General features: G+C 44.6%; 1 protein-coding gene across 7 annotated transcripts in view; it reads right to left on the bottom strand.

Moving 5' to 3' along the window:
• REEP1 (receptor accessory protein 1) overlaps positions 1-15,890 on the bottom strand; it is a 96,266-nt gene that overhangs the window by 3,007 nt on the left and 77,369 nt on the right. For 5 of the 7 annotated variants that reach the window (XM_025185693.3, XM_025185692.3, XM_025185699.3 and 2 more), the window contains one exon: positions 5,444-5,595. The exons of the other annotated variants lie outside the window; for them this stretch is intronic. In XM_025185693.3, coding sequence (XP_025041478.3) covers positions 5,444-5,595 — 152 coding nt within the window. The remainder of the gene's footprint in view (positions 1-5,443; positions 5,596-15,890) is intronic. 7 annotated transcript variants of the gene reach the window in all.

The raw sequence follows: 15,890 nt of genomic DNA, 5'->3' as shown, positions 1-15,890 counted from the left end.
AATTTACCCAATATGAGAGAATCCTTGAGGGGCTTAAAGCTCTGTTGCCAGCTCAACAACATTGCCTTTCTGGGCTCCTGACATAGGGCACATCTACACCGCAGGGCTAAAGCCGAAATAAGTTACATAACTTCAGCTATGTCAATTGCGTAGCTTAAGTCGAAATAGCTTATTTTGGCTTTTGGTACTGTCTACACAGCAGGAAGTCTGAGTTAGAGCACTCATCCTCCGACTTCCCTTACTCTTTGTAAAATGAGGGTTACAGTAGTCAGAGTAAGAAGTTCTCTAGCTTGACGTTATGTCAAAATAACTGCTTGCTGTGTAGAAACGGACTGTTATTTCGGAATAACATCAGTTATTCCAAAATAATGCTACTGTGTAAACATAGCCTTAGAAGACATGGCTAGGAAGGAGAATGGCCAGAGTGCACTGTGCATCAATGAACCCTACAGATGTAATGACCCTAGGAAGCTGTTAGTGTAATTTACAGAAGCCTTGAGATTGCAGTAAGTGATGCCCCAAAGACCAGGAAAGCAGAAAGGTATCAAGAGAACCAAATTTTGGCTAGTTCACCCCAAACACTGCTCCAGGTCACCTGAAGAATCAGTTGTTTGACCCCAACAAAACCTAAGGCTCACTCAAAAGGGAACAAAGCATGCTGTGTTTCATGCCAACTGGATGAAGCCTGAACTCCTGCCAAGCTGCCAATCCAGATTCCTTGTCCACACAAAGCCTAGACATAGTTTGAAACTATTTCAAAACAGACTCACTGAAATTCTGCCTTACAATTACTTTACTTATGTGGTGTTATTAAAAATAGAACCCTTCAAACATAATAAGTGAGCTAGAAGCAAACAGTTCACTAGATGACTCACAGGCAGATCTCCTAGGAAGTTTACAGGAGCCACCTAAGTGGCAGCTGCCAGATTAACTCTGCTTTATTTTCAAATCCTGGGCAGCCTCGCTCCCTGAGTGGGTAAACACCTAAGACAGCGAATGCACATAGAACAGCAAACAGACAACCATGTATGCTGTCACCCACTAATGTATAGGTCACCCACGAGTGTATGGCACAGATATGGCTTGTGAGAATCAACATGAAACAAATTAAATGAAGCTTAAAGCTCAGCAGAAAGTGTCATTCAGTTTAAACATATATTTACTTACATTGGGTAACAAACTGCCTTTCCAGTAACACAACATATTCTGATTCTCCAAAACCTAGTAGTATTCACTATGAAGGTACATCTACCCAGTAACATTATTTCGAAATAACTTAGTCCACATTTACATAGCCAGCGGTTATTTCAAAATAATGTCAAAATTCTGTCAAGCTGGAGAACTTCTTACTCCGACTCCTGTAAACCTCATTGTACGAGGAGTAAGGGAAGTCACAGGAAGAGTGCTCTATTTCAAAATAAATGCTGTGTAGACGCTCCCAATTTCAAAATAAGCTACGCAACTGACGTAGCTCAATTTGCATAGCTTCTTTCGAATTAAACCCTGCTGTGCAGATGCACCTTATGAGTGTATAGTAGCCGAATGACTATAAAGCGACACAATATATACATCACATTTCTGTGTCCCTTTGAGTAGTGTTGCTCAATGAGTAGGGCCAAAATCTGCCCTGGTTTAAGGAGAAATAAATCATTGCTCCACTGTTATTGTGCCCACATACACCTGAGTAGTGTGGGCCACTGTTACACTGCTTAACCTGGCATCTGTCACCCACTCCCATTCTCTACCAGATAGTACCCGAAATCTGCCTGGGCCCCAATCCTGAAATCCTTACACCAGAAAAACTCTCAATAAAAAGAACAGAAATTCGGCCTGATTATGGTCTGCAGGCTTGAGCCCCTGGAAGATTTAGCTATCTGTGGTACTAACATGGCCCCCATTAGCATACTGTCTGAGTATGTCATACCTCACAATTTAAAGCATTTCTCCTCACAACACCCAACAATTAGGGCAGTACTACTGTCCCCATTTTACAGCTGGGGAACAGAGGCACAGAAAGACTAAGGCTCAGATCCCTAAAGGTATTTAGGTAGCTACCTACCACTTATTTCCATCTGAAATCTTTAGGGATCTGGGTCTTTATGAGTTGCCTAAAAGTAATTGTCAAGAGCTTATTTGAATTGAACCCAGGTCTCTGGTAAATCTCCAACCACTGGGGCTCATACCTCCTTTTTACCTTGGGAACAATCAAGAAATAATGTCTAAATACTTCACAAACCCTCTTGTCTTTCCATTAGTTTTCAATCAGTACAAGTGATCTAGTGCAAACATGTACTTCCAGATCACTTTCCCTTTCCATTTCTGCTATTTTACCTGTTTTAGTCTTTACAACTAGATACTCACGAGTTAACTCATGGCTGGCATTTAAAGGTCTGTACAGAATAATTGATACAGGACCGAAAGGGATCTCGAGAGGGCTTCTCGTCCAGGACACTGCACTCAAGGCAGGACTATGTATTATCTAGACTGTCCCTGACAGCTGTTTGTCTAACCTGCTGTTAATAATCCTCAAAGACAGAGATTCCACAACCTCCTTACATAATTTATTTCTATGTTTAACTGCCTGACAAGAAGTTTTTTCTAATGTCCAACTGCAATCGCAATTGCCACAATTTAGCCCATTGCTTCTTGTCCTATCCTCAGAGGATAAGGAAAATAATTTGTCTCCCTTCTCCTTGTAACATCCTTTATGTACTTGAAAGCTGTTATCCTGTCCCTTCTTGTCTTCTCTCTTCCAGACTAAAACAATTTTTTTTCAATCTTCCCTTATGAGTCATGTTTTCTAGACCTTTCCTCATTTTTGTTCCTCTTCTCTGGACCGTTTCCAATTTGTCCTCATCTTTCCTGAAATGTGGCACCCAGAACTGGACACTCCATTTGAGGCCCAAGCATGGAGTAGATCAGAAGGAGTTCTCCTGTCTTAAAAATACTCCCGCTACTACATCCTAGAATGAGGTTTGCTTTTTCTCCAATAGTGTTGATTCACATTTATCTTGTGATACACTAAAACCCTCAGATTCCTTTCTGCGGTTTTTCTTCCTAAGTATTCATTTCCTATTTTGTATGTGTGCCAATGGTTGTTCAATTGTTCCTTCCTAAAGAGAGTATTTTGAGAGATCTGCTTCCTCACATCTTCTCATGTAATGCCAATGCCAACTGCTTCTCTGTTCTAATTCTCTTGTGTTTTAAAGATATCAGATACCCGGAGAAGAGGAGGGGGAAGAAACCTTTAAATATATGCTCCCCTTTAACAAATGCAGAGTTGCTCCTGGCAGAAAAGTTGTAACTTTCCAAAGGGTGTGTGTATTTGAGTATTTGGCTTCTTATTCCTTTAATACATGAACAAACTACAACTGGTTCTGGCACTAGCTGTTATCCTCCTTCTTAAACAACCCAGACTTTAACTGAGCTTTGGGTCCCATGGGAAAAGAATCAGATGGTTTCTAAGAGGGCCCAGACATCCATGCTCTGTAAGGTTAGAAGCTTAGACCCGGCACTGTCAGGAGAAGCACTCTGCCAGTCCACTTCAATCCAACCTGAGATAGCCCTGAGGGTCCAGCTAGTGATGTGAACTGACCATAATATGCCCTATAGTAGATCAGACCATTCCTTTATCCTCTCCATCACACTGCCTCCAGCAGTGACCAATATATGTGGCCCCTATGGCACAAACCTAATATCCAGTGGGACTATTACATTATATTTGTATTATTGTTTATACTTCCACTGCACTTTCCAACCAAAGATCATACCACACTTTGTAACGTTGTTTAATTTAGCCTGACAGCCCTCCTGTAAGGTAGGGCACGCGTATTATCCCATTTGTATTGATGAGGAAACGCGTACAAAGCGGTTTTGTTTAGACACTACAAGGATGAGTTCATTAGATTAGACAGAGGATTTGCCTGACGTCAGAGGACATCTGTGGCAGAACTGGCACTAGGCTCCAAGTCACCAAGCCCATGCTCAATGACCTCTTCGTCTCAGAATTCCCACACAGCACTATGGACTTAATGAAAAATAAACACAAAACAGAAATATCAGAACTGAAGCTTCCAGAAAGAAGGGCAGAACTGGGAGAGGCTCCCACTTGGAACAGCTGCAGAAGGCAATCCTGGGTATAAATCTGGTCTTCAAGGATCCTGTGCTATGTGTGGAGCTGCTGGGAACATAGACACCATGTCTGGAATAGGAGCCACCCTGGGGATTGGGAGCACGTTAAAGGAGATCCCACAGTAGCTTTGGAGAGGGGTGCCCTTCGGGAGGCAAAGCCATTCTGCCAACAGAGAAGGTTCTGGGATGCTCCTGATAGGAAGTAAAGGGTATGGCTTTGTGCTGGGGGCCCACTTCATAGCTTTCTGAACAACCACACGCACTCTCTCCCTATTAATAGTAGCATCCAAGAGGGGGATACACCCTAGCTTCAGGAGCTACCAGCCAGAGGCAAAGAGACTTCTTAAGGCCAGGTCTCTTCTCTTTCTCTCTCACCACCCACATCAGGGTCAGGTCTGGGACCAGTTAACAGCAACTCAGGGGGTTAACATGTGGCATATCTAGTGAGAAGTAATTTGAGATTTTCAGAGGTCCTCTCCTGTTGACAATCTCAGGTATTATTAGAGCCATAAAGACACTTAGAGCAACCAGTATAATTTTTAAACAAACAATATTCTCTTTCATACTCTCTCTTTAAGCCAAGTTAAGAATGTAACTGTTCTGACTCACCCATTGGCAAAGATTTCCCACTTTGATTTCTTAGGACCTATATCTAAGCAGACAGCAACTGCCTTCATTTACCCAAAGATCCAGAAGCTCATGTCTGCCATCTCTGATTTCTTTTAAATATGATTCCCTGGCACCAAACAATGCATGCTCTTGTATGCTTTATATGTCTGTTTTTGTTTGTTACTAATGAAGGCATACTTGCTAAAACAGGACCTGATTCAAAGCCCATTGAACTAATGAAATCAGTGGAAAGACTTTGGGCTTTGATATTGAATATATATGCATCTGGCGCTGAATTCTCCCAAACTTTCGAAGTGTTTGGATCTAGAGTTCTGATCCTGCTCATCTCCGCAGCTGTCTTCCCCTCAGGTATGACAATAAAAAATTCCCTTGAAGAAAAGCAAAGTTAAATGAAGCATTTTGTGTAGCTCCCAAGCCCCACATTCAAACACCTCAAAACTGCATAATAATTCAAAACTCGATTTAAATTTTGCAGTGCAGCCCCATCTCTGATTAGTGTTTACATGTGTGGAACTTAAAATCCCCGGAGAGATTCCACTCCTGTGGGAAGAGCAGAATCTCCCAGTCCACCCTGCAAAACGGAATGTTGGCCTCAAACAGCATTTCCATTCCAAAGAAAAATGCCCTTCTGGAAATCCAGGCAATCTTACAGGTCGCAGCACCTTTCCCAATATGGAAGTACCTCAAGACCTTGTTCCTTCTTTTTGAGCCTTCTGTTCTTGAACATGTGATCCAATAAATCATGCTCTTCATCATCTGAGAACACTAAGTCTTTTGTTTCACAGTTTGCCTCACAAGGTTTTTCAAACTCATCATCAGGGTCTACCTCAACCACTTACAACCGCATTTTAAAATCTACATGGTGAAAACAAAGGATACGGATGGTCAGTGGTGATTTGACTTCTTCTGTTCAAGTCACTAATCCCACCAAAAAGCCCTGCATCTTCCAGAGATTAATAAAAATGGGGTTCATACATCACACTCTAGTAACAGAGGTTGTAGTGTCAGAAACCAAAGTGGCTCCAGCTTATGGTGTGTTTGTTAGTTGTGTAGGACTTTTTAAATGGAATGTAGACTAATTTAACAGGTTTTAATCATATTTGGATCACAGATCAATGATACAGCTAATGACACTAGAAAAGTCATGCTGACAGATTATTGATCGGAACAAACACACCAAGAGAATCTCATCAAAAAACCATGAACTTAAGGAGTTACTTAGATCTCCTCCTGCATTGTGCACTTTGGTTGTGTTCACAATACAGAACCGAGCCATCCCTGGATGAACTGGTATGGCTTCACTAATAATAGGCAGGAATGGTTCAATATGCCCATACTAGCCATGCTGCCTTGTATTCTGAACTACTGCAGTGTTGCCCCGTGTTCAGTGCTCTTGTAACTCCTCTATTCAACTGCATTGCCTTCAGGACATTTATTCCACAGTTCCTGAGATGGCTTGCAGAAGGAGTGAATCCTGGGAGATTTGCAAAGCTGCTCTAACTACAATCAGACTTCACTGACATATTTGCGTTTAGGCAACTGTGTGCAGACTGCAAATGCTTGTTTAATAGTTAATGTCTACGTAGCATTTTTAACTTGTAAAGTGCTTTATAAGTGCTATTATATGGAGGCACTATGAGTCATTAGCACTGCTGGCAGATTGTGTCCAAGCTTGCTATGGTGTATCCAGACAAGAAAATTAGATGAGGTCCAACCCAAATCTGTTTTATCAGTATCTCAATCTGAATATGGCACTAGTATTTTTTTAGTAAGTGCAGTAAATGTTTATTTTCCCAGCAATGTCAAGTAGTGTCAAAAAATGTTAAAATAAAGAGGCCAGGGACAAGGCTGATTTCAGGTTTTACAATAAATGCAGTTCTAAAAAAAAGTGTGGAGAAAATCTTCAGTATTCTCTAGATCACTCTGTAAATAATCTGGGTAAATTTCATTTCACGCCACAGCATGTTTTTTCTGACACCTGGAAAATGAAAGTTGCAGGAAGAGTTCAATTTTAATTTGTTTTGTTAAGAGAGCATGCAAGATGCCACACTGGCATTAATCATCTGATGCACTTAGCTACCATCACTGCTCAAAAACACAATTTATATGCAGGCTCTGTTTACAGCTGTGTTTTAAGCTCACTGCCAGAAGCAGAATCTCTGAAGAGAAGCACTTCAAGTGGGAGCCTTATTAGAATAAGCCCCTTTATTCAGCTCTGGTGAAGCCACATCTGGAGTATTGTGTCCAGTTCTGGGCCCCCCACTACAAAAAAGATGTGGACGCATTGGAGAGGGTCCAGCGGAGGGCAACCAAAATGATTAGAGGACTGGGGCATATGACTTATGAGGAGAGGCTGAGGGAGTTGGGTCTGTTTTGTCTGCAGAAGCAAAGAGTGAGGGGGGATTTGATAGCAGCCTTCAACTTCCTGAAGGGAGGTTCCAAAGAGGATGGAGAAAGGCTGTTCTCAGTAATGACGGATGGCAGAACAAGGAGCAATGGTCTCAAGTTGTGGTGGGAGAGGTCCAGGTTGGATATTAGGAAAAACTATTTCACTAGGGCTATGTCTAGACTGCAAGCCTCTTTCGAAAGATACTTTCGAAAGAGCCTCTTTCGAAAGAGCGCGTCTAGACTGCATGCGGAACTTTCGAAAGAGCAAGCCGCTTTTTCGAAAGAAAGCACCCAGTGAGTCTGGATGCTCTCTTTCGAAGAAGCCCTATTTACATTCAAGAACGCCTTCTTTCGAAAGAAGCACTTTCGAAAGAAGGCATTCTTCCTCGTGAAATGAGGTTTACCGCCGTCGAAAGAAAAGCCGCGTTCTTTCGATTTAATTTCGAAAGAACGCGGCTGCAGTCTAGACGCAGGTGAAGTTTTTTCGGAAAAAGGCTACTTTTCCCGAAAAAACCCCTGAGTCTGGACACAGCCTAGGAGGGTAGTGAAGCACTGGAATGGGTTACCTAGGTAAGTAGTGGAGTCTTCATCCCTAGAGGTGTTTAAGTCTCGGCTTGACAAAGCCCTGGCCGGGTTGATTTAGTTGGGATTGGTCCTGCCTAGAGCAGAGGGCTGGACTTGATGACCTTCTGAGGTCTCTTCCAGCTCTATGGTTCTATGATTCTATGAACTACATTTCTATACAGCATGGAATAGGGAACCTTTTTAGGTCAGGGGCCACTGACCCACAGAAAAATCAGTCCAAGGCCACACACAAGTGAGAAGTGGAAAAAAACACTCACTGAGGCCCCCAACTGAGAAGGAGAAAGACACTCCCCACATAGCCCTCGCACACCTGAGCATAGAGGGGCCCAGCCTACTAGATTTTGTGTAGACCAGATTTTGTGTAAATCCAGCCCCTGCGGCACCCACCCCAGGAGTGACCAGACAGCCAACACAGGTTCCCCCAGGGATGGAGCCGGCTTCCATAGTAGGAAGGCAGCAAAGGGACCCTCCAAAGGTAGGGAGGTGGGATGGATTCTGGAGTGTACTCCAGTGGGTTCCAGGAGGGCTGGAGCACCAGCGCAGGATCTCCAGAGCTGGGAGGGGGGGTCATGAGCCTCGGGGGCTTGGTCCAGGCAAGTCAAGGGCCGCATCCAGCCTCCAGGCCTGAGGTTCCCCAACCCTGCTGTACAGTAATGGTTCAAACAATCTAAGTCACTCCAGCAGCAATATGGAAACCTGCAGTAATATTAAATAGCTACGATTCCACAGCGCCAGCCAATAGCTATTTCCTATATGGTGACATCAGTCTCAGAATCACTCAGTTTTCTGGGTGGAGACTGGTTCAGTAGAATAATGGCTGACCTCTCGCTAAAGGACTGCCTTCCTTTAAAAGAAATGTAAGCAGTAGGCCCAATGATGGGCAACCCAGAGCTCCGGGCTTTCAGGGCTGGAGGAGTGTGCTGTGCTCCAAGCGGTGCTGAGGGCCCTGGGGGAGAGGGAGAGCTGGCATGGCATGCTCCTTGCCCTGGCCCTGCTCCTTCTGGGCGTGCAAAGCTGAGCCCCACCCCAGCATGGCTGTTGGCTCCTCTGGTAAGGAGCAGAGGTACTTCCACAAAATAGATGGAAGTGGTCATTCCTCCCCCTTACATAGCATCTCCCATCTGAATGCTCTATGAAAACAATAATAAAGCCTCACAACTCCTCTCAGAGGGGGAATATCTGGGGATAGCTGGGGAAACTGAAGTTTAGGGCAGGGGAGGGACGTGCCCCAGTGAGTCGATGGTAGAACCAGGGATAGAATGCAGCTCTCCAGTCACCCACTGTCTGTTTTAGCCACAAGACCATCCTTCCACCTCCACTGCTTGGGCCTTAAACAAACCTTGCGATAGGAGGAACCCAAATTTTACCAAACTTGTTTGTAGCCTTGCCATAGGCAAGCCTCTGAAAAAGACAGCTCCTGTAGCTGCGGGGCCATCACAGAAGGTTGGCTATGCTGTGGGAAACTAATTTTTATGATATAATATCCTAATACATAAGGACAATTTTCTGCAGGCCCTTACTTGACAACATTCCCATTCACTGCAAAGGAATGACAAGATTTGCCTTCTCAGTTGTGTCTACACTGGGGAAACATAAGTGAGTTTAAGGCTGGTCTGCGACCCATAGGGTACATCTATACTGCGGCACTATTGCAGGGTATTTCTGGTATCCCAAAATAGCTATTCCAAGTCATTTGAGCAAGCCTGTTATTTCAAAATATAACGGGCTCACTATTCCGACGTCCCTGTAAACTTTGTTCCACGAGAAGTAAGGGACGTTTTAGAATAGCCCTCTATTTCAAAATTAACTCAAAATAATCTACACAATTCGTGTAGCTCAAGTTGCATAGCTTATTTCAAGCTACAGATGCGGTGTAGACACACCCATAGGCTATGTCTACACTGGCCGGTTATTGCGCAAGAACGTCTGTTCTTCCACAGAGCGTCCACACTGCCCACCCGCTCTTGTGCAAAAAGAGTTACAGTAACACATGGTAAGAGAGGTCTTCTTGCGCAAGAGCTATGCTCTTTTCAAACAGGTGTAAACTCTCTGGCGCAACAGCTCTTGCACAAGAGGGCAGTGTGGACGTGTGGCACGGGTTTCTTGCACAAGAAAGCCCTATGGCTAAAATGGCCATCAGAAGTTTCTTGTGCAAGAGAATGTCCACTCTTGCGCAAAAGCACATCTCGCACATGGCAGTGTGGACGTGCTCTTGCACAAGACTTCTTGCACAAGAACCCTTACGCAAGCTATTCTTGCACAAGAAGCTGCCATTGTAGACATAGCCACAGTGTACAGCTACTGTGAGGCAATTTGAAACAGTCTGATTGTTTCCTGTTAAAAGAAAGTGGGCCAGGCTTCCTCAAATCACCTATAAATTTAACAGAACTAGTTTTAGAACTGGCTAAAATATTTCCCCACTGTGAGCAAGCCCAAGAAATTGTAATCTTTTGTTTTGTAGCACAGCTGCATTATTTTTAGAAAAATGCAACAACGGTGAAACAAGTAAAATAGTGCAACTCAAGCTGCATGCTGCCAAACATGGACAAGGACATTCCCTGGTCTAAGGAGTGCATTTTACAGGAGGTCATGTGTTGCTGAGGAATTAGATACACTATCCAGCAGAATCAGCAAACAGGCTACAGAGCCACATGCAGCTAAAACCAACAATGCACAGAAACATGCTTGGGCATCTCGTGATGGAGGCAGGGAAGGTTGAGTCTCCCCAAATCTCATGCTCCTGGGAGTGGGCCATGGTAGATTTGAGGTCACCAGAAAAATCTCCCCTCACCATGGCCCTAGGGCTGCAGTGGGGATGTAGAGCTTTCCCAGACTTTGGACCGCAGTGGGGCAAGGGAGGAGAAGCAAGCGGGAAGTGGGCTGTTGGGAGGAAAGAGGTGAAGTGGTGGCAGAACGGAGAGAGAGGTATCAGGGATGGGATGGACTGGGGTAGAGTCATGGGCGAGGCTGTGGGCAGAAGGGGTTGACAGGGTGAGGGGCTCCAGGCTCAGAGCTCCTGTTCGGGCTGAGAGCTCTGCTGTGGTTCCAGCTGAGCCTGAGAGCTCGAGCCCAGCCAAGCCAATCTCTCAGCCCCCATCCTCACCCCCTTATGACCTCCAAGGTCTTAGCCACACCCCCCATCCTCCACGCTAACTAGGGCCACAGAGGGGTTGAGAGCAGCAAACGTGTGTGTGGCCTCAGCCAGAAGAAGTGGGACCTTGGCCAGAAAAGGTGGAGCAGGAGGCTCCCCTCCCCAAGGCAACGCTTTACCCACCGACCGCGATGGAAACACGCAAGCTTGACACCATCAGATGTGCTCAGCCCCTTATCCCTAAAACCAGCATGTTCCAGATCTCAGGAGAAACAGGGCAGGGACCAGCAGCCATGACAATCTGTGAGCGAATCATATTTCTTAGGTTCACTTTCTTGCTATTTCTCTCTCTCTTGACTTTGGTGCTGGTACACAAATGCCAGCTGGAGAGCCTATCCATAGAACAGGTACTACATGAGTAGCAGCTGCAGTGTGCATGCCTTTAGCCTGCCCTGCAGTCTCCCCTCTCTAGAAGTGTGAGGGTTCAGCCTCCAGCTGCTTTAGGCCTTTACCTCTCTTTGCCCACTGCCAGGTAGGTCTGGTGACTTGGTGATTTTGTTGCATGAACATTTGTCCCCCAGGAAGTGGGCTGAGACCCTCCAACTTACTTCACAGAAGCCTCCAAAAACCTGCCAGACAGGAGCCTCTTCGGTTCTGCTAGCAACCTGGACTCTTTGGGGAAATAATGACGGCCTACACTGCTAGAGAGAGCAATAGCCTATAGCAGTGGTGGGCAGCCTGCGGACCACTGGGGTTCTCTGTGTGGCCCGTGAGACATTTTGTTTACCGTTGCTCACACACAGGATTGCCAGATTCTGCTGGTTTTTGCTTGCATCATTTTCTCCTCCTAGTATTACAAAACTGAGCCACACGTAAAGCAAGGGCACACGAAGTGAGGTGTGTACTGACTGCACACCAGCTTATGAAAGCCGTGCACACCCTCTGCTTCCAATCAAAGTGCTGCTACCGTTTAATCAACAAACCCCGCAAATTCTAGGTACGCAAGCGCATATGGCAAAACTACCTATCCGGGAGACCATCTTGGTTATGGCAATCTTACAGCCCACTGAGATGAAGGAGTGCCACTCATGCGACCCACTCACTAGGGCCACGTCTCCCCTTGCAGGAAGATTGGTGCTGTGGTGGTCAATCTTCCAGTGTAGATTTAGCAGGTCTAGTAAAGACCCACTAAACTGAATGTTGAAGGTGTCCCCATCAGTGAACGTAAGAACATAAATATGGCCAGACTGGGTCAGACTAAAGGTCCATCTAGCCCTGTGTCCTGTCTTCCGACAGTGGCCAATGCCAGAAACCCCAGAGGGAGTGAACAGAAGAGGTAATCCTCACGTGATCCCTCTCCTGTCATCCATTTCCAGCCCCTGACAGAGGCTAGGGACACCTTTGCTACCCATCCTGGCTCATAAGTAGTGTACAGTGCCAGTACTCCTGCTCCTCAAGAGAAGTAAGGGAAGTCAACAGGAGCGTTTCTCCCATCCACACAGCACTGAAGCTCGGCTTAAGCTATGTCAATGCCAGCTATGTTTTTTACCTTGCCAGAGGATGTTGTGAAGGCCAGGACTTTAACAGAGTTCAGAAAAGTGCTAGATAGATTCATGGAGGTTAGGTCCATCGATGGCTATTAGCCAGGATGGGTAGGAATGGTGTCCCGAACCTCTGTTTCTCTGGAGGTGGATGACAGGGGAGGGATCACGTGAGGTTTACCTGTTGTGTTTCCTCCCTCTGGGGTATCTGATATTGGCAGATGTCAACAGACAGGATACTGGGCTAGATGGACCATTGGTCTGACTCTGTATGTCCGTTCTCATGTTCTTATGACCTTCCTCCATAGTGTGGACCTGGCCTAGCTTAGGTTGCCCCTCACTGGCCTATAGTCTCTGTATATATCTGGCTGCTGTAGGTGTTTCACTGAACGGTCAGCAGGTGGCTGTCTCTGATTAACAATGGCCAGCCAAATCCCTCTCCTCCCTACAGATTCCAGCACATTTGCTCCATCCTTAGGGTCACGTCAACCTGAACTACATGGAAGTGAGTGGACGACCCCGTCACTCTTACTCCTGCACATCTCCAAGCAGACATGCATGCGCTGCTCTCAGCCGCGGCAGCTCACGGCACTCAAGAGAGATAGGAGCATTCCATCTGCATGGAGATGAATTCTATGGCTCAGCGCCCAGAGCCAAGCCTACTGCCATTATCATAATCATAAACCTAAGTATACACAGGGGGTCTTTCTTCTTGGGATGCAACGATCACCAAGGCAAGATTATCTGGCTGCTTTAATTCTCTTAGAGGGAAATAATGCTGCATACTGAGGCTTGATACTTCAAACATTTAAATATAGACCAGGCAAAGCACTCAGAGTAGACCCAGTTCCTGAAAGGTATTAAGGCACCTAACGCCTACTGAAATCAGGCGTCTAAATATCTCTGAGGATTTAAGCTTAAATCCCCTATTTCAAAAAGCATTTTTGTATGTGTGAGAGTATTTTCTTCAGTCTAGAAAAGAACAACTGTGTACTTACTGATAAGGAGATGGAGAACATGACCTAATAAGTCATGGTCATCTCTGATTTCGATGACTCAATGTTGGCTGGTAAGATCCTCCTTAAGAAAGAACTATACTGATAATGCAGCAGCAAAGGCACTTTTCATAGCAGAGCAGCACTTGCTCAGCAATTGCTTCGTTACAGACAGGGCTCTTTTCTCCTCTACACTTGTGAAAATCCAGAGTAATCTCAATGGATTTACACCTGTATCGCAAAAATCAGAACGTGGTGCTGTAGGTGATCCATGGATGAGCCAAGGAATCACGCTGCCCAATGACACAAGCCCTTTAGTGATTAAATTCCCATAGGAGACTTGGATGGAGCAGAGTCATATATTGTATCAGGCACCTGTTAGAGATCATATTATTATAATGCAAGACAAGGTCACATAAAACCAGAATCTCATCTTCTTTGCTGTGGGTCACACATCCTCATTTGTCCACACTGGTTAATGAGCCAGTGAAAGCAACACGACATACACTATGGAGCTCAGTCTCTTAACCTGCATTAAATACAAATGGTCTTCATTTCCACAAAGTAACTAGACAAACCACATGCCTTAGAGCAACTGTTTCATTGCCAAATGAAGAAGCTAAGAACAGCCACCACCACACACTCAGCCTAAAGCATCATAAAACCAACAAGAGTCAGGAGAGTAATCTTTTCAAAATGTAAGTCAAGTTCAATATTAATCAGGCAAACAAGTCTAGTCACATTATCACCAGCATCATCAGTTAAAACACATCCCACAAATGATTAAGGTGTTAAGTGCAAGGAGGAAACTAGTCTATTCTAAATAGCTCGGATGAAAAGTCATGCAAATCTGTAACACTTACATCAGAGTCCCACAATAGCCACATAGAGGAAAGAAAAGAATACATTTTTAGAGAAAACATTTGTGAAAAAAGGGAAATTGTTTCAGAGCTCAGAATCTTCTGCAGAGTTTCGTCACTGTTCATAATACCAAAGGTTAAACTGTAGTTTATTAATTTGAAATGCATGATTTAACATTCTATTGCTAAAATGCTTGGGCAGCAGACATATTGACTTTCTGTGTACATAATAATGCTCTGTTCTCTGAATTAAGCAGGGTAAGTATAAAAATATATTTTAAAAGCCTAGAGAAACTCACAAGTCATAATTCCAAGGTATTGTACTCACATTTGCGTTCCAGTATAGCATCCCTGTTAAATTTGGCCCAGAAAATGGGGGTTCTGACAGGAGACTTTAAAACAATCGAATGAAAAAAAAGAAAAAAAAAAAAAACCAAATAACCCTGCAATCAGTAGACATTTTTCATGTTTTTATGTTCTACTGGAAATAGTTTTCTGAAAACAAAGCAATATTGCCATGCATTCTGTTATGCCAAGAGAACCTATAAGTGAAACTGACTAGGAAGAAAGGTTTAAACAGACTAAGTTATTTAATTGTGCTTACTCAGAAATGCAAACAGCATACATGTGAAGAAGTCAATTAAATTTTTTAAAAATTCTTTCCATTTCAGTAATCTTAGGTGAAATGTGCAATATTCTAAAAATAAGGATTCTGACATATTTGTAACATATTAGTACATGGCTCGTTAAAAATGCACAATTTGGGGAATATGCCTTTAAGATCATGATCAGCTATATCCTGACAACCCTACTACTGCTGGTTACACAGGTTGAACCTCTGGTACCTTCGGGACCTAATCGGAGCTGAACCAGAGAATTTTCTGGACCATAGGAGGTCAATATTGTCCAGCAGCATTACCAACACTTCCACTGCTTCCTGAGCAGTTAGAGGACATTTAGGGGTAAATTAGAGCTAAATAACAGCACAGAACACTGAGAGACGGGACTGGTAGCTGTAAACAAACTTTATGGAACCACAGGAAACTTGGTCACACCCATGAAAAATGGACATCCGGATAACTAAAATCATTCCAGACAACAGGGCTACGTCTACACTGGCCCCTTTTCCGGAAGGGGCATGTAAATTTCACCAGTCGTCGTAGGGAAATCCGCGGGGGATTTAAATATCCCCCGCGGCATTTAAATAAAAATGTCCGCCGCTTTTTTCCGGCTTTTAAAAAAGCCGGAAAAGAGCATCTACACTGGCCCCGATCCTCCGGAAAAAGTGCCCTTTTCCGGAGGGTCTTATTCCTACTTTGCTGGGCCAATATTGGAATCTTTCCTTGGCGCTCTCAAGGTGGCCTGTGTGTGGGAGTAAGAGCTAGGTTGAGTCCCTTAGGGTCACTGTTGGCATTTCAACATCACCAATGAGATTCTGCCTGTTGGGAAAGACTATCGCTGCTTGTGGCATCGGAACAGTCCTGTGTTGGTTGAGATGTGAGCGTTAGGGACGTTAGCATGCAGTCGTTTAAATGATTAACCAATAAGCCTGGGTGTATCGATTAATCCAAACGACTACATGCACTCCCCCTCGCCTTGATGCCTCTGTATCTAGGCAGCAAGTTGGAGGGAGAGGGAGCCGGTGCCCAGGGGGAGCCGGCTTTTAAGC

This window comes from Pelodiscus sinensis, chromosome 4, assembly GCF_052426305.1.
Source record: "Pelodiscus sinensis isolate ZL-2025 chromosome 4, ASM5242630v1, whole genome shotgun sequence".
Taxonomy (NCBI): domain Eukaryota; kingdom Metazoa; phylum Chordata; order Testudines; family Trionychidae; genus Pelodiscus; species Pelodiscus sinensis.
Note: the sequence above shows the minus strand (reverse complement) of the source record. Positions and strands in the feature narration are given on the sequence as shown.